At 37.3% G+C, this 25,871-nt stretch overlaps 1 protein-coding gene across 5 annotated transcripts in view; it reads right to left on the reverse strand.

Moving 5' to 3' along the window:
• Positions 1-25,131, reverse strand: part of ST7 (suppression of tumorigenicity 7) — a 199,797-nt gene extending 174,666 nt beyond the window's left edge. For 2 of the 5 annotated variants that reach the window (XM_024757826.1, XM_024757827.1), the window contains exon 1: positions 24,925-25,130. In XM_024757826.1, coding sequence (XP_024613594.1) covers positions 24,925-24,946 — 22 coding nt within the window. In that variant the 5' untranslated portion in view covers positions 24,947-25,130. Of the gene's footprint in view, positions 1-24,924 lie in introns of all 5 variants that reach the window. The other 3 variants (XM_024757825.1, XM_024757831.1, XM_024757829.1) reach the window with 2 other exon arrangements.
• Between the last annotated feature and the right edge of the window lie 740 nt (positions 25,132-25,871).

The following is a 25,871-nucleotide window of genomic DNA, read 5'->3' on the forward strand; positions in this document are numbered from 1 at the left end:
CACAATGGAAAAACTGAAAAAGAATAGTCTCAAACACCCCAGCAATGCGTACCAATGCTTGCTTCTTAGTCACTGTGTTTATCAACATCAATTTCAAATAAAAACTCTAAGACTATAAGGCATAAGTAATTAATCTTTATTCCCCCACTGAGAAGCTTAAGTCAAAACAAAAAATTACTAAGACTGAACACATTTTCTTCCTCCAAACTGCTATTATCAGACATCAGAGAGTAGACTTAGATAATAGCAAGGTATTCCAAAGATTGATTATTAGCAGCATGTTTTGTGATGCTTCAATGATAACTCATTCCTGAATGCCTAATTCTTTATCGATTACTATGATAATTTAAAAACAGAAAGGTGATTTGTTTTGCATTGCAATTATGGTCCAAAACACTACGTATCCCACCCCTAAATAGTTATACTGAAAACTTCAAAAGTAAAAAGCAATTATTTATTATCATCGTTAATGAAAGAATATATACTGAGCAGTACCACTCTGTTAAAACATTATATTTAACATAAAGACCCTAAAGATTATGCCAAATCTCATTCTACTATTTAATTGCATAAATTTTTCCTTGAAAAGAGAAAAAAACTATTGGTGGATCAAAGATTGAAAAGTAAAAAAAAAAAAAAAAGTGTAAAAGTTCTAGAAGGAAATATGGGAGGTTTTAATAATTTTTTTTTTTTTTTTTGCAGTACATGGGCCTCTCACTGTTGTGGCCTCTCCCGTTGCGGAGCACAGGCTCCGGATGCGCAGGCCCAGCGGCCATGGCTCACAGGCCCAGCCACTCCATGGCATGTGGGATCCTCCCAGACCAGGGCACGAACCCGTGTCCCCTGCATTGGCAGGCGGACTCTCAACCACTGCGCCACCAGGGAAGTCCTAATAATTTTTTTTTAATCTTGTAGAAGGAAGGCCTTTGTAGGCAAGACACAAAGAAAAAGCTATAAACAAAACAACACAAAAAAATCTGACTACATAAATATTTGAAATATCTGCATGAGAGAAGAATTCCACAAATAAAGACAAAAGATAAATGACAAACTGGAAAAGTTTATTTGAAAAATAGATGGCAGAAAAACAATTAACCTTCTTAATATAAAATAAGCAATTATACATCAATAAAAATTTGTATACATATTTAACAATGTTCAACCTCATTAATAATTAAAGAAACAGTTAAATGAGATATTATTTTCACTCATCAGGTTGACAAAGAGTAATAGTAACTGTGAAAAATGATCATGCTTCCTATGTACTATTATCCTCATCTTATAGGTGAGAAAACTATGTAATTATCCCAACATCACAGAGCTAGGAAGTGGTAGAATTGTCATTTTTTTAAGTTTGTTCAGACTAACTTGATGAAAGTGAAGTGAGCAGGTATTTTCATACATTATTGCTGATGATGTCTTATGGAAGACTCTTAGAAGACAATGTCCTGTACCCCACGTCCAGGGCCCCTTCAAATGCTACATGATTTTTCCAGCTCATGAGGCAAACATCTTACCTGTCATTGAAAAATTAATATGCCAAAGTCTTGTGCCCCTTCTAGAAACAGGCTGCGTATTTCCAAAACAGAACTATACTCAGGAATCATGCACACTAGCTAAATATTGTGTTTCTGAGTGCATCAGTATCCCAAGTAAGGGAAAAGACAAGGTTGGACAACAGACCACCTTCCTTCCCCTGCTAGAGTTACACAGTCATCCCACAGGAACTAGGCTGCAGGACATGGACACCCCAACTGCCGTCCCATTCTCATCACTGCCAAAGGAACCACACTGGCTCTAAGACCCAGATCATCTGCATAACTGAAGCCTGGAAATCAGGAAACAGTGTTTGACATTGTGTTTAATTGGGAATAAAGAGAGTGACAGTCTGTCTGATCTCTGTCTTTTAGTGTTTTGCTCTTTCCATTTCACTGTGACTAAAAATCAAGGTACACTCTAGCCCAGACAGAGGCTATAGAACAGAGTATACCTTGGATAGCCTCTTTGGAAAGTAAATTGGCAATAACCATCAAAATTTTTAAATCATAAACTTCTCCATATACTCCATTTTTAGGAATTTACGTTGAAAATATACTTATGCATGTTCACAAAGACTTGTGCTGTAGCTGAATGTTTAGGTACCCCCAAAATTCACATGTTAAATCCTAACCCCAAGGACACCCCAAAGAGCTCCCCTGTCCTTCTGCCATCTGAGGACACAGCAAGAACCAGGAAGCAGGCCCTGACTGGAATCCAACCATGCTAGTGCCTTGATCTTGGACTTCCCAGCCTTCAGAACTGTGAGAAATACATTTCTGCTGTCCATAAGCCTCCCACACTATGATATTTTGTTATAGCAGCCTCAAAGGTTTAAGACAACGTGTAACAGCCAAAATTGAAAACAACCTAATAGTTATCAATAGAGGACTATTTAAATAAACTGTTGTACAACCATATAAAGGAATACTAGGAAGCTGTTTTTCTAAAAATATATAATCGATCGAAATGATAGTCTCTACAATATCTTTTCAACACCTGATCTAAAAAGCAATAACTCAAGGAATATAAAAGTATAGATTAAAAAGCTCCCATTTGTACAAAATAAAAGGATGAGAAATATATGCGTGAATTTACTACACAAAAACATTTCTGGAAGGTTACACATGGCCACCCACATTCCTTGGCTCGAGGCCCTCTTCCTCCAACGTCAAAGCCAGCAACAGCAGGTTGAGCTCTTCTCACATCGCATGACTCTGGCCTCTTCTTCTACCTCCCCTTTCCACATTAAAGGACCTTTTGTGAGTACACTGGGACCACCTAGATAATTCAGGATAATCTCTGTATTTTACAGTCAGCTCATTAAAAACCTTAGTTCCAACTGATACCTTAATTTTCCATTGCCATTTAATATTATATATATGCAGGTTCCAGGGATGAGGACATGGACATCTTTGGAGGTCATTATTCTGCTTACCACAAGTATGGGCATGCAGTTTAGGGAAAAGACTTTCTTTTTTTTTTTTTTGCGATACGCGGGCTTCTCACTGCTGTGGCCTCTCCACTTGCGTAGCACAGGCTCCGGACGCGCAGGCTCAGCGGCCATGGCTCACGGGCCCAGCCGCTCCGCGGCATGTGGAATCTTCCCGGACCAGGGCACGAACCCGTGTCCCCCTGCATTGGCAGGCGGACCCTCAACCACTATGCCACCAGGGAAGCCCGGGAAAAGGACTTTCTTATTTTTCTTTAAAGCAAAATACGCCGTGCTGAAATAACCTATACAGCTATTTTAGGAAAAGAGGAACATAGGTATGCAGACAGAAGGGGAATTTATAAGTGAGAAAACTGATCTTATTAAAAGACAATATATATGGATACCAGTAATAATGCAAGAGAAATAACATAGGAGAAAATGTATGGAAAAGAGGGACACATTCCAGTCAGCACCAAGCATTAATCAAGCATTAATTCTTGATTAATGAATTAAAGTTGCAATTAAAGTAGCAACTGCTTTTCAGACCTTCATTCTTTGCTAATATCAATTCTCTAAAAGTATCCATACCACTGTCTCATAGCTCTTGCTAATTTAGTTACTGTAACATGATTCCTTGGCACATAAACGTCTCTAGGCTTTACCTGAGGAGAAAAGCAGAACACTCCAGCAACAGCAGGATTTGCAACGAATAACCAATCTGCTTGCTTACCTACCAAAATTACATTTATCCTCAGTGAAGAAAAAATGAATATGCAGTAAACATCCAATCCTGTATTTCAGAATGACACATTTCTAAGCCCTTTAAATAGAAAGTAGTTAATACATTTGCACACACATCACCCAGGTTTTCTTGCTCATGTTCAGAGGCTTCACACCACAAAGCAGATACAGTCCTTAAAGCCTTCCCTAGAGAAATCCTTGAATTTTCAGGAAGTATCTTCTACTGAAGGTAAGTCTAACTCAATCCAAAGAAAAGGGGTGGAATACATAGTGGAGAGAGGAGGGAAGAAGAGAAGGAAAAAAATAAAACCCAAACCAGTGAATAGTAAGGTTTGATGGTGTGTGTGTGTGTGTGTGTGTGTGTGTGTGTGTGTGTGTAATTCCATGAGCTAGGTTTTATAGAATAAAACAAGAAAAATATTGTTCAAGACACTAGATTAATTCAGAGTTAATTATAGACGTTTTGGCAATGATATTATTGCATAGGCTATATTAAATGCAAATATGGAAGTCTAAATATATCAGGAACTCTCCCTACCAGTGATGGTTTCCAAAAAAAAAAACCTGGCACCTGTCAATACTCCACAGTGACAAACAGATACATCTGGATCCATTAGCAAAGAAATGAACTGGATCAGCAGATTAAGACTCCAATCTTTAAAATAAAGTTTACCAATGACCACTCCCTAGAGACGTATTATGATGCAACTTGCTCAATTTAAGTGTGTCATTTATTGTTCATAGCATAAATACATTCTTATCAATTGATAGTGTCTGAATTTCTTAAAAAGAACTCTTTTCATGAGCAAGCATGTCACTAACGAAGCTTCTTGGGCTCTTCTAGCTCCCACAGCAGATTCTTTCCCTTGGGACTGCTGCCCAAGTTTTGCAGGATGACTGGCTAGGATAGACAGTATGGTCTATGACTATAAAGAGGTGGGCCAACTGTAGCAAACTGAGCTCAAACCAGACACACCAAGATCACAGCCTAACGGAGGGCCCCAGCCACCCTGCTGGGACCTGCACAGGTGCAGAATAGGGAGAAGGGATTCACTGCAGCCACCTTTCTTTTACACAAAAATTATAAATTAAAAAAAATAAAATTAAAAGCTTTTTCTTATGCAAAAGAGAGAAAGTAAATGATATTACTGCATTCTTTCATAACCTTATAAGTTCTTATAAGTTCTGAGTTTACACAAATACATTTGTAAAATATATAACAAAGGAGTACAAATTCCCGGAGTAATCTAGTAATAGGAACCAAGTATTTTAAATTCTTGCATGCCTTTTGTCCTTTAATACTACCTTCTAGGAATTTATCCTAAGGAAAAAAGCATGACTATGTGCAAAGATTTAACCACAAGAATGTTTACTACACGTGTTTATAGGAGATAAAATGAAAACAAAAACAAACAAAAAACTTAACATTAGTAAAGGATTAGTTTAAAAATGTTTCAACCTACAGCAAAATAATCTATGGCTAGAATCTAAAAAAGAGTAGATATATGTATATGTATAACATTCACTTTGCTATACACCTGAAACTAACACATTACATACTCCAATAAAAATTTTTTAAATAAATAAATAAATGTAAAAAAAAATCTATGGCTGTTAAATTTGGCATTGTGTAAAATATTTATAAAATAGTGCTAAATGAAAAAAAGTAGATTGCAAAGTAGTATATAGAAAGCGATATCCTTTTATACATATATCACTCAAAGACTATTTTATGTTAAAACAAATAGAGAAGTTATCACCAAGGGAGAGGATTTGGGATGTTATGAATAATCATAAAGCCTCCCACTTATTGAGCAGGGCACTCTGCTTTAAAGACACAGCTGAAGACGTTCACTAGAATTTACACACTTATACACCTTTATATAGATCTGTCTATATTGTAAATCCCTCAGTACATCAACCTACAAGTATTCAATACATGTTTATTCGTATTTATACTTGTATAAGTACATATTCAACATTTACTATATGTGGAGCATTGTTTTAAGATATTTATATATACCATCTCATTAACCCTTTCAGCATGGGCTGGGTGTTGTTCTCTGTTGAAAGATTATAAGATGACCAAAGATCACTTGCCCAGTAAAGGGCAGAACCAGGATTCAATCCAAAGTCCATCTGGCTCCAAAGCTCAGGGCCTTCTTTTTCTTCTCTCTCCCTTTTCTCATTATTTGTATTATTCAAGATGTCTACAATGAAAATGAACTTTGGTGTGCTAAAGACACAATATGTTATTTTAGATGTACACTAAAAAGATGAAAGTGGTTTCATGTTTTAAAAGTAGCTCTCACCCTAGCCGTGAGGAATAAAAATGTCATTAGGTATCAATCAATACTCACTGGAGGAAACTCTTAATTATAAGGAGGACTAAAACTGACCAGCACTGGTTACTGCAGGAACCGAAGTGAACAAAAGCTTCTTAGCAGTAGGAACTGCTCAATTCTGGCCATTCACTGTGGTCTCCTTAGTAAACTGGGACTCCTTTCCAATTGGCTTAGGAATGACCATTAGCAATGAAGAGGACTCCAGGCAAATTACAGAACAGTTATCACATTATATCTACCCTTTGAAAAGCTGTCACATTAGACTACCTTTTTAGCATCCAATATCTATAAGGTATTTTTCACTTAAGGCTGTAGTGATAAAAAGTCTAGCTTCCTCCTTCCTCCATCATCCCCCTTAAAGAACAAAAGGCACTAAGAGTTTTTACTTTAAAAACTACCCTCAACATCTCCGCATGCGGAGCACAAGTATCTGAAACAACCATTTCAATGCAGTCTGGGGTCACTCTTGTTCCTATACAGACTAACACTAACATTCCCCAGAAGCCTACTACAGAAAATTATTTCTCAAAGCATCCATTTACCACTGGCTAGACAGTTTAAATGTTGGGAAGTGATTAGCTAAACTATAATGTCAGATATTAGATTCAACTCCATCTAGAAATAATTTCATGAAATTCACAATTATGCTATTTGCTATATAATTAATTAAAAGAAGTCTCATTTGATCCCTCCCTTACACATTTCAGAAGCAGGCTAGTAGTAAAAGCCCTTAGGGAACATAAGAACAATTTTAAAAAATTTTTTTTTAAACTTTAAGTGAGGCACAGTGTGCTGAACATGTAACAGATAATTTTAATAGTTTCATGAAAACTGAATAAAATATTCCCTCCATCTCCAACAGGAGAATTTGAAAAGATCAAAGCACTTCAATTATCCTGACCAAAAGAAACTCTCTATTGGTAACTTGGGTCCAGTCAATGCAAGGGGTGATGGTCAGAGGCTAGGATCAACCTTTTTGGATCCATCTTACCATAGGCTTGTCTGTTTTCCACCTCATTCTAATCCATTACATTAGAGAGCCTTGCTCAGTTTGAATAGCATCATAAAATCTTTTCCTCTTCAGCCTGAAATTGGCTCTCCTCAGGAAGCTTTTGTGGTAGGACTGTATATTAAGGACATAACATAAAATTTCAATGCTGTTCACTTTCATAAAAAATACAAGGTCACAGGGCCTTGCTCCCAAATGCCAAATTCTTCTAATCACCAGCATAAAATACCAATGTTTAAGGGACAGGCTGCCCCACAAAACATGGCACAGGCAATTGCTCTGGCTGCCCGTGTGGCTTCCATGGCAACTGTTCAGGGCAGAGCTGCTCTCTCTACTTATATTGCCAGCGATCCTAGAGACAGAATGCTGGCTCCAACCATCAGCTTTTAAATTTGGTTATTATGAAGTGACCTCCTGGATTTTGTAAGAGTATAATGGACCTTTAGGCTGAACTGCTGAAAAATGGCACGGAAAAAAAAAAAAGTCTGACATTGTTACCACACCTACTTCCACCCCTAGGACAGGATTTTCAACTGAAGATTGGATTGGGAGATTCGAGCAGTTGTGGTTTTTCCACCACATGTGGGGCATTTTATTATTACGCAACTACTTTTTCAAAATACAAAATGGGTTCTCTGAAAAGGCAGCTTAAACGATCATGCCTCATTTTCATAGTGACTGGGAAGGAAACTAAGAGTATAAAGCCTAGCACAGCTGTTACTTAGCCTTATTTCTACTACTAATTTTCAAAAGCAAAAAATTAAATAGAAGTCCAGTCAGCTCAATGAGTAAAATACTGAGGAATTTCCTATCCAGTTCTACTGATTCACTATACATGTCATATTGTCCCTTATTCCAGACATGATGTTTTGGAGGGTCCTACACAACAGAAATGATAAAATAAAATATGCTGCATCATTTGGACTGACATCCAATCACTGATAACGTGAGCTGACTGCCAAAGAGGATGGGTCACTAATAGGGAGGTGGCTCAGCCGCGCGGAAGGCAAAGCAGAAATTTTAGTATTTCAGGAGCGAGAAGTTCTAAGAAAACACAGGAGAGTCAAGTCTTAATGCATGGAATGAGCTTCCCAAACCATAATAAACAACTCCCAGCAAGATTTATTAAACAGCAAGGAACTATTTTACTTGTCAGCCTGGGTCCTCCACAAATGCAGTCCAGGTCAGAAAAAGAAAAATCAGTACCTCAGGCTTTTAATGCCAATATCCTAAGAAATCTCCAGAATGATTTATAAAGTACACATAAAGCTATATATTTCTTTGTATGCTTCTCAAGAACTCCCAGTCATCTGGTTATCCATAATAGTTAGCAGAAAATATTTATTGATTCATATTAGATCCTGAACTAACAAATTCTTTGAGGGTTATCTATTCTAAAAAGAATGTACCCAGGGGAAGAAAATAAAACTAGACTAACCCTAATTTTTGGAAGCTACAAATTATAGTACATTCAATGCCAAAGGAAAGGAAATATTAACTCTATAAACATAATCCACTTTTATCTACTTTAAAATGTCAGATAGAAAAATTCCTGAAAATATTCGTGAAGAAAAACTGTTCTCGTGCTGGCAGAAGTAGTTAGAATGGAGATATTTCCTTTATTAAAAATGAAAAAGCCTAAAAAATAACTTTAAATAATCAAGTTGCTGTGAAGAGAAAGGGTCTGACAACCATGACATTGAAGACAGTTAAAATTTCTCCTACATATGTGTGTTTTACTTTAAGCAAATTAGACGTACTGAATAAAATTTGAAATTTCAGACAGGTTATTTGCTTTTTAAAGCAAATACCCCTCCCCCAATAACTAAAAATAGAAAATGTTGCTTTCATTCATTTGAAATATTCTACTGACAAAAGGAATCAATGCACAATTTCAGGAAACAAAGGCGAGGCATACTCTGTATCCCTGAATTATTGTTCCATTCTGACACCACACACAGCTGGTGTTATGCAGACTCCAACTTCCTCAACAAGAGAGCCTGGAAAAGGTCAATTTAATACTAAAAACAAATGGATGATAGTCAGGTGTGCAGCTGATGAATAACCAGCCGATGAAGACCCAAAGACTCAGGGACCTGGGTATTTTACATATAAAAAACCCAACTCTCCAATCCTCTGCATGAAATCAAATGTAAGCACAGATTGTATTTGCTTAGTGAAAGCCTGAAGGGAAGCAAGGCATGTTGCAACACCACAGTAAAAGTCTTTCATGATACACACAAATACTGCAGAGAGTAGTAATGCTGCTGTCTGTTCCCCCTTACACAAACAAAAACATCTCTGATACATGCTAGTATAAAACCTAAGAGAAATAAACCCAAAAGTAAACTCATAGGTCTTTTATTTCCCTACTATTCCTTCTTAAATAGTGATAATTCTGTGCATTCCAATTAAGCATCAAGAAGTTTATCAAGGGATTTCCTTGGTGGCACAGTGGTTAAGAATCCGCCTGCCAATGTAGGGGACACGGGTTCGAGCCCTGGTCCAGGAAGATCCTACATGCCGTGGAGGAACTAAGCCCGTGCACCACAACTACTGAGCCTTCACTCTAGAGCCTGCGAGCCACAACTACTGAGCCCACACGCCACAACTACTGAAGTCCGTGCGCCTATAGCCCATGTTCTGCAACAAGAGAAGCCACCGCAATGAGAAGCCCACACACCGCAACAAAGAGTAGTCCCCACTCGCTGCAACTAGAGGAAGCCTGCGTGCAGCAAAGAAGACCCAATGCAGACGAAAAAAAAAAAGAAAAGAAAAAAGTTTATCAAATGCCACTAATCCATTTAAATGGAGGTTAAGCAATGCAAAGCATGCTGCAGCATCTATATCAAAGTATCATGAAGCTTAAAAAAAAAAAAGAACTACAGATATGCATGACTTTAAGAAAATCTAACAAACAAAACTACAAACATATAAATCAGAAAAATTAGGGAATGATTATTTGTATTTAAAAGATTCTCCTTAAATATCAGCTTGAGATAAGATAAAATATGGTACCACTACAAAGGTATGAATTCCATTCACATTTTCCTTAATAAAGAGAAGGATACTGACATTATTGTGTTTACTTTAATAAGAAAGACACCCTGAAACATGAGATTAATTAAATACAGGTGTTAGGTGAATTAAGCACAAAACCCAGAACCACTAATATTCTGCCTTTAAATAAATGTCCCAACACATCATAGACTTTCATACAGAAAACTATTAAATGGACAAATTACTATTATTGTTTAGTTTGATAGCCACTAAGATGAATACACCCAAGTCACAGGGAAAATGCAATGCAATTGGAAGTATAAAGCAATAACATAAAAACTCCAATATGATAATACCTAATAATAATAGGTAACATTTATTGAGTCTTTACTAAGTAATAAGCATTTAATTGCATTTAAAAACTCACAACAGCCCATGATATAGTATGCGATACATATGTCCATTTTACAGAGGAAGAAACTGAGGTGCAGAGAAGTTAGTTAATCTACCCAAGGTCATACAGTGGACAGAATGAGAATTTCAGCCTCAAAAGTCAGATTCCAGAGCATGTAAACCAGGAACCATGCACCCTTCGTTAAAAAGTGCAACAGGGTATTCAAAAATGTGGGATGCATTTTGGTAGGGAGCAGTGATTAGAGGGGTAGGGGACAGGAGAAGGATGATGTTGGAAAAGTTGAGAATAATTGTTCTGTGTGCAAAAGAAGTTTCTATGATGATGACCATGGGATGATGATTAAAAAAAAAAAAAAAGTGCTTGAGAACCATCACATTAGGAGAACCAGGAAAATTCATAGAGTAACTGGTACCTGAGATGAACTTCAAAGAGTTAGAGAATGGTTAGGATTTGAATAGCTGGAAACAGAGGTAAGATCCAAATAGAAGCTCTTGCATGAGAAAAGGCACTCAGGAAAAAGCAAATAATAAATACAGAGTAGTAGTGGGAGTTAAGCCAGGAGAGGAAAGTGGCAACCGTATGGTGGCTAGCTTTAAACACCTGGGCAAAAAGTTTATATTTAGTTCAAAAAGCAGAGTCATCGAGTTTTTGAACAGCTGTTGGCCATTGGAAAACATGATCAGCAAGCTAGCTGACATAAAAGAATACAAATTGTGTAATTCCACATACATTAACTCCAAGGCAAAACTAATCTTAAATCATAAAAATCAGAAAATGACCGCCTAGTGATGAGGGAAACCATTTGGAAAAGGCACAAGAGAACTTTCTGAAGTGATGAGAAATGCTCTATATCTTACTTGGGTGGTGCTTATAGGTGCATGTAAAATTGTCAAAACTAATAGAATAGAAGACAATATCTGTGCATTTTATAGTATGTTAATTATATCTCAATTTTTTTTAAAGAGGCAAAAAAATCACCTAGGCATGGTAGAAGGGGAGCTAAGAAGACAAGTTAAGGTGACTATTACAGAAACCCATGAGAATAATACCAGAAGCGAGGAGACTGTGGATATAAAGAGAAGCAAGAACACTTATCTTAGGTAACTTATCTTAGGTAACTGTAAATGTATGAAAACGTTTCTACAAATCAATATTAAAATAAAGTATATATGCATGAATTTTATATATATTTCATTCATCCTGTCCCCTGAGAATGTAGGCTGCCAGATGGCAGGGACCAAATAATAACTTTTTCATTTAAAATTATTTTTTCTCATTCTTTTCAATTTGTATACATCTGATGCCGCCACTTCTACCCTCAATTATACTCCATCTCATAACCAATATACATATACTATGTAGTATTTCTGGTATGGAAAACTTTAAAAATAATTAAACTAATGATTGCTTATGTGCCATTAAGGGCTTGTCCCCCTACCTACCTATTTCACTTAAGAATTATAAGAATCTCATGAGGTTACCTATTATATCCATTTTACAGATGAACAAACTAAGGCTGAGATAAGATGCTCACAGCTACTAAGTAAAACTAGGCCCCCTTGTCTGTCTGTCTCAACTCCCAGGTTCTGAAGCATTGTGCTATATACTTACACCAAAAATAACTAATATAGTAGGGCTACCTGGAACCAACTCAGAAAAAGGGTGAGAAAGTCAGTACAGGTGAACTCATAATCCATTAAGTATATTCATCCCCATAGTTTTCAAAAGACTATGTTAGTTAACTGGGGGTTATTACAGGACTGCTGTTTTATAAGCTTCTTAAAACAAGGGTGGGGGGACTTGATGTTAGTTGCTTTAGGCATTAGATAAATGTTTACTGATTCATATTTATAATGCATATACATAACATGCTATGTCAGGTCAATTCAATCTCTATCAAATCTGGCTTCATGAAGTTTGAAAACTTTGGAAATTATCACAACTAGTGTCAAATAATTAGAAAACATTCTTAAAAAAATAAAGTCAATTCAAATTCAATTTAACTTTTAAAGGTGACAAATGCCATCCTGAATGTATTTTTAGAGAGAGGTTGTCTTAAAATCTCTTGAAATCATAAGGATCAATAGATTTAATAGACTCTTAAAAAGGCTGGTAACCCAGTAGGACTATAGGACCCGTTTCATAAGAAGAGGGATCCTGTTTCTAAATATAAAAATTTGTAAGTTCAGATCCTTCTAATTAAAGAAATGTGAATATTTAGGTAAAAACTGTAGTAAATTTACTTCTAAAATATAAGAAAGTGATTTCCTAAGATAACAAACAAGAGGAAGAAAGAAGTAGTTTATCATGTTGAGAGAGCAAATGTTTTAAGTGCTGTAAAAACAGCATTTTACATAAATATACAAACTCTGCTTATCTATTTGTTAAAATATATCTCCCCAAAGACTTCTACATGACAACATTTGTTTAGTAAAGTCTCATTTTTCAGGCTATTTAAGGTTTTTCACAAGTTCAAGAGAGTCTTCCAAATTTGAATTAATGAGATTTTACTAATACCACCAACTTTTACATTTTACTATACCTTCCCTAGAAACAAATATTCAGTGGGTGAGGTAGTTACTCTACTCCAGATAAGTATTCTTTTATCAGTGAAAAAAAGAAACCCCAACTATTCTTTTAATTTCATAACTCATTTTACCATTGCTGAGAGAAACTAAAGAAGACTTAAATGAAAGGATGGATATACCATGTTCATGAATTGGAAGACTCAAAATTGTTAAACCATCAACTCCCGCCAAACTGCTTTATAGATTAAACACTCTCAATCAAAATACCAGTAGGACTTTTTGTAGAAATTGACAAGCAAATTTTAAAATTTCTATGGGTATGAAAGAATCAAGTATAGCCAAAACAATTTTGAAAAAGAACAGAACTGAAGTGCTTACACTACTTGATTTCAAAAGGAATCATAAATCTGTAGCAATCAAGACTCTAATACCATGGCCTAAGGATAAACATAGAGATCTCTGGAATAAAATAGAGAGACAACTGATTTTTGATAAAGTTGCCAATTCAATGGGGAAAGGATTGTCTTTTCAAGAAATGGTGCTGGAACAACTGAATTTTGGCAGAAAAAAAATAAATGTCCATCATTACCCCACACTATACACAAAAATTTACTGAAAATGGATCATAGTACACATAGAAGCAAAACATATAAAACGTTTGGGAGCTAAACCTTTACGACCTTAGGTTAGGAAAAAAATTTATATAGGACACAAGACACTGAAAAACTGTAGTTTATGAAAATTAAAAATGTAACATCATTAAGAAAACAAAAAGCTACAGACTATAAGAAAATATTATCAAGACATATGCCTTTAAAAAGATCGTATCAAAATATATGAAGAACTCTTAAAATTCAATTATAAGTCAAAGTATTTGAACAGACACTTCATCAGTGAAGATATACCAATGGTCAATAAGCACGTGAAAAGATGTTCAACATCTTTGCTGGTGAGGGAAGTGTAAGTTAAAATCACAATATACCACTACACACTCATTAGATTAGCTAAAATTAAAGAGACTGACAACATCAAGTGCTGACAAGATATAAAGCAACTGAACTCCCATACATTGCTGATGGGAATGCAAAAAAATATAACCATTTCGGAAAACAGCTTGGCAATTTCTCAACAACTGAGGTCCTTACCCAAGAAAAATGAAAACATATGTCCACACAGAGAATTAAACATGAGTAATTACATCATCTTTGTTCATAAGAACCAAAAACAGGAAACAACTCAGTATCAACAGGCAAATGGCTGAGCCAACTATGTATTTTTTCTACTACTCAGTAATAAAAAGAAATGAACTACGACTAGCCACAACAACATGACTGAAAACATTATGCTGAATGAAACAAGTACACATTGTATGATCCCATTTATATGAAATTCTAGAAACATGGAGATTCACTGCAAACTGGCACAAGGTAATTTTGTGGGGTGACGGATATGTTCTACATCTTGATTGTGCAGATAATGATGGTTACACATAGGTACACATTTGCCAAAATTCATCAAACTGTACATTTAAATGGATATACTTTTAAAAATGGATAATTTTATCATATGTATATTGCTCTCCAATAAAATTATTTAAAGAAAAAGTTGGCTTCCCTTGTCATATTCTGCCTATTATATAATGCCAATTCCAATGACATCCAATTTTTTCTTTGATTCATGGGTACCTGTGTCAAAAATAATCTCATTTACACGGCTTTAACTGAAAGAGAAACATATCGTTTTAATATCATAACCCTTTCTGTTCTCCTCTCACTGCCTCACCCCCCCATATCCAGTTGAACTTTAAACTTTTTGAAAGCTTTTTGCCCTCTTATCTCTTATCACATGCTATTCCTCTGCATTCCATAAATATTTGTGAAACTGAATCAAACAGAAGTTCTCCATAGTCTGTCTTACCTAGTGTTATTGTGAGAACAGACTAGAAATTAAGCCTTCAAATGTCCTGTGATTTTGTTTCTTTGTTCTATTTTTTTCAGTCATTTTTAACACAACCTTTTTTCAAACAGAATATTATGCCAGAGCCCAATATGTAAAACTGACCTACATTTATAAGTTCAAATTTATAATATTTAATAATAAAGTCAACCAATGAGAACCTAAGTTCATCTATCAGTAGTTCCCCACATATCAAAATTAGTTATTTTTAATATATGAATGTATCTGTTGTTCTTTTAGGTTTTTTAGCAATTAAAAATGAAATTCAAATCAAATATTAAGAGCAGGGGTCAGCAAACTAAGGCGCATGGGCTAAAGCCTGCCTACCACCTGGTTTTGTATGGCCCTTGATCTAAGAATTATTTTACATTTTAAAAGAGTTGAAAAAAAAAACACAACAAAAGAAGAAGAATATTTTTTGACATGTGAAAATTATATAAAATTCGAATTTCCACATCCATAAATAAAGGTTTCTTGGAACACAGCCACACTCATTTGTCTATGGCTGCTTTTGTGCTACAATGGCAGAGTTGAGTAGCTACAAAAGAGACTGAATGGGCCACAAGTTTAAAATATTCACTATCTGGCTCTTTACAGGAAAAGTTTGCAGACCCCTGACTTACAAAACCCTGAAGCACCAACTTCATGGAGTAGAGTTTGGAAACAACTTGTGACAAAGTGTATTTTCCAAAGATGACCACTAAGATATTTTCCATTCTACTTGCTCTTCTACAATGCACTCTTGCCACTGCCTCACCAAGAGGAATCCAATTCCCTGCCCTTTGAATCTAGGCTCATCTTAGTGACTTGCTTGGCCAATATAATATGGTGGAAGTGACTTCTAAGACTTCCAAGACCAGGTCATAAGAAACCTTGCAGCTTCCTCCTAGGTCTCTTGGATGCTCTGGCACAGGATGCTTCCTTTGAGAACCTAGCACCATGATGTGAGAAGCTTGAACCTCATAGAGAAAACAAGAATAGGCATTCCTGCCTACAACCTCAGCTGAGCCTCAAGCCAACAGCCAGCCTCAACTGATATCCATGTGGGAGAGCTATCCTGGCCCTCCAGCTCAGATGAGCCTTTAGATGACTGCAGCCCAGGAGATAGTTGACTGCAACCACATTAGAGACTCTACATAAGAACCACCAGTGGCTCCAGTCAATCAGTCAATCTGCAGAACTGTGAAATATAATAATAAATGCTTATTTTAAGTTACTATATTTTGGGGTAGTTTGTTACATAGCAATAGACAACTGAAACACCGTTATACTAAAACAAATCTAGGAAAGTTTCAGGTAAGAAATTCCAGACTTGAGTCAAGCCCATGCGTGGACTATCACCAGGCCAAACCCTACCAAAGCCTCCCGCTAAGCCTAGGTGTTCTAGAAGTAGCCATGGATAAAGGAAGTAGTAAACAATACTCGAATGGAGTCACTGCAGTTTCCTAATCTGTATGCATCCCAAGCAGACTCACTGTTCCCCAAAGCATGCCAATAAGCCTGAGTGTTAGTCTGAAATTCTCACAAAGAAATGGAGCATAATTTTTCTCATTCTTAAAATTACATCAGGATGGGCAAAGAAACAATTCTCAGTTTTCATGCTGTAAATGAACTGATGATTACAATTCCTCGTTATTTTTATTTAAATATCTTAAAAAAATGATAAGTGAACTTAGATGAGATGTAGTCAAGTTAACAGTACATAGCAAAGTATCGGTAAATGGCAGTGTACCTCTAACAAATTTGGGCTTAATAATAAAAGTCCATATTGTCACCTACTCCTGCCTGAAGGGTGACAGGTAAGAGTTGTCCACTGACATATTTCTGATATGTGCCAGTTATGTGTGATAAACTCCTTAGCCTGGAAAATTTAATTAAACTGAGTATCAATCCCCTATAAAGCCCACACATCATTCAATATTACATTAAGCCACAGCAGACTCAAATTTCAAAGAATGAGTGCTTAGTGTATATGTTAGGTATGCTGCTACACTCTGGGGATATGTCTTCAATTGGTGTAAATTTCATTCAAAAGAGAGTAGCGGGGACTTCCCTGGTGGTCCAGTGGTAAAGAATCCATCTTTCAATGCAGGGGACGCCGGTTCGATCCCTGGTCGGGGAACTAAGATCCCACATGCCATGGGGCAACTAAGCCCGCGTGACACAACTAGAGAGAGAAAGCCCACACGCCACAACTAGAGAGAGAAGCCCGAGCACCACAACTAGAGAGAAGCCTGCACGATGCAACAAAAGATCCCACATGCCACAACTAAGACCCGACGTGGCCAAAAAAATAAAGAAAAAAAATTGAAAAAAAAAAAACGAGAGAAGCAGCTCTGAATTATTTTGATATTACTGAGAATCACAATGTAACACAGAATGGTATGTTTATTTTATATAAAAAGGGATATTACTGGAACACTTAAGATTCCTAATTTTTTCACAATTCAATAATTGTTTTCAAGTTTATTTAAATATTTATTCATGTGACTATTGTTCACACTAATGTGGAAAACACTTGCACAGATAAGTGTTTTAAGAGGAAAACATTTCAACCCTTTATGACTTAAGGCAATTCTACAAAAGTGCTGTGACCAGTTAGTGATGTCTGCCACAGGGATGACCAGCAGTGAGAAATATGCTGGGCATTTGCCAACCCTGACCTATTTCATCAGTTTCATGCAGTCTCCTCCCCTCAGATCTCCTACGGGGTCCCTTCAGAGATCCCCGTGATGGAACTTCCACCCAGTCTTAGGAAGTGAGATTTCCCTTTCTTCAGCCAGTCTTTCCCACTGCCAGAGTCTAATCTCCACAGTGACCCTTGATAAGCCTTACCCTGATGCAGATGTCCTGGCCCAAAAAGGCAGATTCCCCTAACATCAAGAGGTCATTGGATAAGCCACATTTTGGGCCCCAAGAGCTTAGATGGTAGACGGCCAAACCCTGGCAGAATGTGGTAAAGCCGTTATTTGCATCCAGGCAATCAAGCACCAGAGTCTCTGCACTTAGTCACTGTATCTGGCACGTGGTTGCTGCCATTTCTACAACATGTATTAAACTATATCTTGGTCCTTCAGTGCACAATTATCTGAATCCATTATTAATAAAAGCAAAATCTCTATAGAGAAAATATTACAATTTACTACTCCAGCACAGCAAATGTGACTACATTACAGGACTTTTAAATAATTCAAAACTGGCATTTTCTAATTAAAGACACACTAATAAGCGTGTTAATGAATGTTTTACACTTACTAGGAAAAAATGGTGGGATATAAATACGCTTTGTAAAACAATTTTAAAATGACCATACAATTCATATTCTTGTGTTCCATATGGTTTTGTATTGAAAATTTAACAGTATTTGAACATAATTTAATGTGATAACTACTATTAATGTTCAAAATACACATTATCAGTGACTTTTGCAACTCAGAATCCATAACAATTCTATTCACATCCTGTGTAACTCCATGGGGATTCTATAAGAAAGTTTCCATATATGGTAATTTTTCCCCATAGACTCCCCACGGTTTATACAGGATATAAATCTGGTCCATGGTGACAATGAAAACAACAGATCACTGAAAACTCATGTGTAATTTCTGCTGAACAAACCAAACTAACAATTAGGGAAACTAATACTCAAGTGAAAATAAATAATCTGAGAATTTTAAAATAACCACTGGGTATTTTTATTCCATTTCTGTACTAGTAGAATTAGTATATAAATACCCAGAAGTAAAAAAAATCCTACCTTTATTTAGTTTAAAATATTCCCTTGATACTAAAAATTATGATGTCAACTGTTAACAGGCAAGAAACCCAAGAGGAAATTTCACATCAGAACTCACATTGTCAGAAGGAAAGAAAAGACAGTAATATAGTAAGATAAGTCAAAAGTGTTATATGAAAAAAAAAAAAAAGTGTTATATGAGCTTTAACTTCCCAGCCTCCTGTATGACCATGTCCCAGGGTAAATCCCAGTGATCTATAATTATTTTTCCTTATTTGTGACTTTAGCAGTCTGTGGTTTCTTTTATCTAAAGTCATGTAATAATATTTTTTCTTTTATTCAATGTTCTGAGTACAGAATTAGAGGTAAGTTTTTGGGTGTATATTTAAGTATTTGTATTTTAAGTAAGATGAAAGCATCTAAAATTCAATACAGCTAAATACTAACAGCCAGATTAAAAACGTAGGAAAGGAAAATGGCTGTTTCTAAATTACCTAGTTTCATATGACAAAAACTAATAAAGCGGGGGAGATATAGTACTAAAATGTCAAACGTACATATGACAGCAAAAACAGCAGTCTCATACAATTATTTAACAAGAACTAGGGCTTATATTGTAAAATAGTCCAATTGTGAATAGCCATTTTTTGAATGACCACAGTTGCTGTTAACATCTCAACCAACTCACAAAAATTACACCAAAACAATAGACCTAAGTTTAATCTCACGTATGATTGGTTGTCAAGAATGGCCCTGAAATGCACATAAAAAGGGAGTGGGACTCATTTATTTCTCTATCAAAGAGATGCCCATTTAATTATACAGTTTCTTGGTGACCTAATATTGCTAGGGTATATTCATTTTACTATCTCCCACATAATGGCTCAAAATTTGAAATAATTACAGTGTTCTTAGAAACATGGTACCATACTCACTATTAAAACTGAGAAGCTGTCAGTTCCAAATTAATGCATTCATCAGTAATGAAAATAAAAAGCAACAGCTGTTGGGACGTCCCTGGTGGCACAGTGGTTAAGAATCTGCCTGCCAGAGCTTCCCTGGTGGCGCAGTAAAAATCCGCCTGCCAACGCAGAGGACAAGGGTTCGAGCCCTGGTCTAGGAAGATCCCACATGCCGCGGAGCAACTAAGCCCGTGAGCCCCAACTACTGACCCTGTGCTCTAGAGCCTGTGAGCCACAACTACTGAGCCCACGTGCCACAACTAATGAAGCCCATGCACCTAGAGCCCATGCTCTGCAACAAAAGAAGCCACTGCAATGAGAAGCCCGCGCACCGCAAGGAAGAGTAGCCCCCGCGTGCCCTCAGGTAGAGAAAGCCCGCACACAGCAACGAAAACCCAACGCAGCAAACAAAAAAAAGCACAGACTCTTTAAAATAAAAAAAAAGAATCTGCCTGCCAAAGCAGGGAACACAGGTTCCAGCCCTAGTCTGGGAAGATCCCACATACCGCAGAGCAACTAAGCCCGTGCACCACAACTACTGAGCCTGTGCTCTAGAGCCCATGAGCCACAACTACTGATCCTGAGCCCACGTGCCACAACTGCGAAGCCCACGTGCCTAGAGCCCGTGCTCCGCAACAAGAGGAGCCACTGCAGGAAGAAGTCCGCGCACCACAACGAAGAGTAGCCCCTGCTCACTGCAACTAGAGAAAGTTTGCGTGCAGCAACGAAGACCCAACACAGACAAATAAATAAATTTATTAAAAAAAAAAAAAAAAGCTGCACTTTTGGTGCCCATCAAAGAAAACTGCATGGGGCATCACCCATACCCCAAATGCTTTCCAGCATCTAGCTGCCTACTGAAGGTGATGTGGGCATGCAGAGAATGGCAGGGAAGACTTGTAGGCCAGCCACACCAGAGCTAAAGAGAACTGACACTCTGACACACAGGTCCACCATTTCCCCATCACCACTAAGCTCACAAAATACTACTGCTCTGTTCGGACTTTGGTGATTTCTTTCTCCCTTTCGAGATAACACTAGATGTTCTTTCTAATATATCACGACTATAACAAAATGTTGAGAGGAGGGATTAAATGACACTATTTGCCCCAAGGGCACACTTTCTGAAAAGGTAAGATGTTGCTCTCTTCACTGGACTAATAAGGTAGGTGCTTTGGAAGACACATTAATTTGTTAGACCAGGGCACAATTCCCACCACAGCACATGTTAAATGGTACCCCTGAGGCCTGAAAAAGTTAAACACAGGAGGGGAAACAGGAGGAGGACCAAGCTAGATAAACGCTAATTGAATAAATGCCCATGTACTTTAAGTATTTACTCTTTGGAGAATAACTGGCTTTATGAGGAAGGATGCAGTACAAAACCAGTGTTCCTTACTCCACAAAAAGAAAAGATGAACTTTTTCTCCATTTATAAAATTTAAAGAGGAAATGAAAAATTTTTAAGTTTTATAGAATTCAATTTATCAATTTTAAAATATGAACTATCATTAAGTCAAGTACCTAAAATATGCATTTTAAGGACCACTCCCCTCCCAAAACTTAATTTTAGTACTTTCTTCTTAAACCTAAATTATTTTGATCACAGACTAAAATTGCATTTCCTCAAAGTAGATTAACAGCAGACTTACTACTCCCATTTTTAGACATGGGAAATTTCAGTAAAGGAAAAGCTCGGTGAAATATATCAAGATGGTAACAGAGTTACAGAAGCTATACTTCCTGCTTTGTACTAATGATTAATCTACACATAACACAAAACACTTCCATTTAAAAGTGGGCTGAAAACAGATTGTGCCCAATTTACACAACTATGGGAGATTCAGATACACTAAGTGAGAAAAAATGTGACTGGCACTGTTGGAGTTATTCACTAAAGTGAATTAAGCAGATATTCACTGGGCCTTCCCTGGTGGCACAGTGGTTAAGAATCCGCCTGCCAGTGTAGGGGACATGGGTTCAAGCCCTGGTCCAGGAAGATCCCACATGCTGTGGAGCAACTAAGCCCATGTGCCACAACCACTGAGCCTGCACTGTAGAGCCCACGAGCCACAACTACTGAGCCCAAGTGCCACAACTACTGCAGCCCGCACACCTAGAGCCCATGCTCTGCAACAAGAGAAGCCACCACAGTGAGAAACCCACACACTGCAATGAAGAGTAGCCCCCACTCGCGCAACTAAAGAAAGCCCGCATGCAGCAACAAATACCCAACACAGCCTAAATAAATAAATAAAATTTTTAAGAAAAGAAGGTATTCACTGAAATGAGGTCAGAAAAAGCATTTACTAATCTTGTTGCCATAACTATGTAAGTTTTAACTTTGTTAAACAAGGGTCTACTCTTCCAGGTAAATTTTTTGTCATTTTTAAGGCTCTTTTGTGTATGTATGTGTGTGTGTGTGTGTATGGAAGAGGCGGGTGCTTTTTTGGCATTTAAATTAAGCAATACTATTTTCAGTGAGACAAAACATGTTATAATGTGATACCCAGGTTACCTCAAATTCCTGACTTCAAAGGTCTGAAACAAAAGTCAACTTAATCAATCCAGTACTTGAAAGTGAAGACATGGACATTTCTATTGACATTTCCTTCTCTTTTTTTATTTTTTATTTTTTTTGCGGTACGCAGACCTCTCACTGTTGTAGCCTCTCCCGTTGCGGAGCACAGGCTCTGGACGCGCAGGCTCAGCGGCCATGGCTCACGGGCCCAGCCGCTCCGCGGCATGCAGGATCTTCCCGGACCAGGGCACGAACCCGTGTCCCCTGCATCGGCAGGCGGACTCTCAACCACTGTGCCACCAAGGAAGCCCGACATTTCCTTCTCTTATAAGCAAAGAGCAAGGAGGAGAGAAAGAAAATTTTAAAGAGCCATGTACAAGTGACTATGTCAAAAGAATTCAGAATAGTGATTACCTTTTGGTGAGGAGGAGAAGTAAAATTGACTGGGAAGGGTCATCACAAGGAAACTTTCTGGAGTAACAGAAATGTTCTGTATCTCAAACTGGGTAGTGGTTCCATAAGTGTAAACATAGGCAAAAATTCAATGAGCTACACACCTTGACTTACACATTTTATCGTACGTAAACCATACCTCAATTTAAAAAGTAAAAGCATCCAATACAAGTAAGGTACTGTAACCAGAAATCAAGGATAAGAATCATGAAATCAGAATATGTTAGAAAAAAAAACAGACCTTTCCAGGATCTAGCACAGCACTGTACATCGAGTAGATGGCTAAACAAGTATTTATTGTAAAAGTTTAGTAAGAATATCCTAGGTGGTTTGGAAGATCCCTTCTGAACTAATTAGAACTTTTAATGTGACTATTTTTCAGAATATTCCAAATATAGATAGGCTCAGCCTATAAAATAGCCTCCAAAAGATGGACATTATAGGTCTAGAAAAGCTATGCCTCAAAACACAAAGAAAATACAATTGTCTTAACTCTGAGTACAGATTTAAGGAATCTCCTTATCTAAAGAAAGCAGTCCATTCTCAACACTTTACAACCACTGACAGTACAAATCTATCTGTGGTCTTCTAGGGACAAGCAGGAAACAAAATTTAATACTCAGTAAAGTCAAAAAATGCCCTAAACCTACATGATGATGTTCTGTCTTCTGAATGGTATTCTACCTGTGCAGTAATTTGGTAGCTATGGAGACCAAAAGCAACCAGTAGTTTTCAAACATAGCACATAGCACACGTGTGATATTATCAAAAGATCAGGTTTAATGATCAAGAAAGTCAACATGTCTGCTTGGTAAACCTGGCCACACAATGTTAGAGTCCCTATGCCAAGAACCCAAAGAGTCCCACACTGAGTTTCAACTTGCATTTTCAGCTAAACAAAGTAATAAGACTAATTTTCCTTTAGTAGATAAATATTTCTATCTATACCTAGGTTCCTACATAAACAAAATTCCATGACTGAAATGAAACTGGAAGGTCTTTGCCACTAAATAATCTGTTTCTATTTCTTGGGTGACAGTAATTCCAAATGTATCATTAAGTGAATTCAAAAAACATTTTTAAATTATTGGAAAATAAAATTGTCACATACTGAATGGGACATTACATCTCATTGTTATTCTATCTTGACGTTGATAATGCAGTGTGGTAATTTCAGAAATGGAAAGCCTCTAGGTAAACCAACAAAAATAATCCACCCTTTAAAAAAGCCAACCAAGTACAAAAGAACGGAAGATTATTAGCTCTCTTGAAATACTACTATTCTGGAATAGTCATCAGCTATGCACAAATAGTCACACTGATCACCTGAGATCAGAAAGAAAAGGTTGGATTACATATTCATAAGAAATGTGTTTCCTAAATTCCTACCCTAACCCCCTCTCCCCACAAAGACAGTGTCTTGCCAATGTTTAATGTTCTAGGTCAGCAGGTTGAGTCTCTTTAGAAATTCTTAACTGTCACCTTTGCTTATGGATAATGACAAAATAGTCTGCAGAGCCTGTATAACTGCATCGACAAGTTATACTATTCTACATCCAGCATTAAATAATCCTCATTACTTAGGCTGGTCATCATTTTTCAAATACCCATTTTAGCTGTCTACAAGTGCCATCCAGCCCAGCCCCTTGTGCAGGGCCTGCTCTGCACCAAAGCAATTTCATTGTATAAGTTTTAAGACAGATACAATGCTGCTGGACTGTGGCACTAGCCAGCATATCAAAATTGAAGCCATTGTGTATTTAAAAAAAAATCTGTCTTTCAAAATAAAGCTTATTTCTTATTCTTTAAATCTACATATAATATCTACTCCTATGTTTCTGTAAAAATATGGAAGAAGAGGATATAATGATACCCCCATTCTCCTTTTAGATAAAAAATGTAAGCCCTTTTTTCCTTTTTAATAAACACTATCATCTCAGATCCTCCAGTATCTATTTTAGGGTTTAAGGACCATTATAGAACCCACAACAATAGATCAGTGACAGACTTGATCCCATCAATTAACACGTTCTGGGGAGGCTGCCCGGATTCCTGTCTTCCTCCCCTCCCTCTTGGAGGCCTGGTTTTGACCACACTGACATCCCTGGCCTTAAGGATGAATAACCCAGATAAGGGGCAGTCCCTTCCCAGAGACCAATTTCTTTGTAATTAGAGCCAAAATACAAAAGCTGTTAATGACCTAAGGCAAAGTGATATGAACTCCAAGCCAATGAAACCATGACAGCAAACAGATTTCTAAACAGCAAAGTGAGATCCATTTACTTACATGAAGATTCAGTGCCAAACATGGCTGGCTCCAGAGGCTGCTTTTAAAAGATTAGAAGAAAGGAAAAAAAGGAAGGAAGAAAAATCGAGGAGAGTGTACGTGTGAGAGTGGAGAGATGAGCTGCTACACAGCAGAGGTCATGAAGACAGACAATGCAGTCCAAGCTGTGTCCAGCTGCCAGATTCTCCTCTTACAAGCTTCAGTGTTCTCCCGTGTGATTGAAAAGCAAGGTCTCCTACAGCACCAAAAACCGAAGAGCTGTTTTGGAAAATCCAACACGGAAAGGCAGACCGACGTGGCTCTTCTGGGATGCAGGGAGGCAGGACTAGGTAGCAGCAGGGGCAAGACTGGGATCAGCAGCAACAGCGGATACTGCAATCCCCAGCCCTGTTATAGCAGTAAGACAATAGCAGGGCTTATGCATACACTGGTGACGTCAGAGACACTGCACAGACCGACTGCGCTGCTTGAGCCAGAGGCTCCAGGGGCTTCAGGGGAGCAGGCAATTCAAAGGGGAATTCCTTCGTCCCAAAATGCACAAGACCAAGAGCCACATATATATTCACCCTCCTGACAAGATCTTCATCCTGTGATACCAGGCACTAAAAGAGACCTCTAAGAAATTTAAATATTGGCTTTATAGCAACCAACCACAAAGATATGCAAATCAGCGTTCTTGGTTTTAGGCAGCAAGCAGAACTTTTCAAGGGAATTAAGAATATCAGAAATGAGAAAAATAACCTACCTTTTAAAATAACTTCAGAGCTCACTGTTTTTTCAGTAGGCTTGTGGTAGACTAACAGATCAGGGGTTGTACACTCAACCACAAATATGTGAAAATATGTAAACTATGCCACACACTTTCTGGGCATATAAATTCACAAGCAAATGTAACAGTAAAATAATACTATAAGCACTTAGAACACTGCTTAACACCCAGTGGGCAC

Source organism: Neophocaena asiaeorientalis, unplaced genomic scaffold (genome assembly GCF_003031525.2).
Source record: "Neophocaena asiaeorientalis asiaeorientalis breed wild unplaced genomic scaffold, Neophocaena_asiaeorientalis_V1.1 scaffold116, whole genome shotgun sequence".
NCBI lineage: Eukaryota > Metazoa > Chordata > Mammalia > Artiodactyla > Phocoenidae > Neophocaena > Neophocaena asiaeorientalis.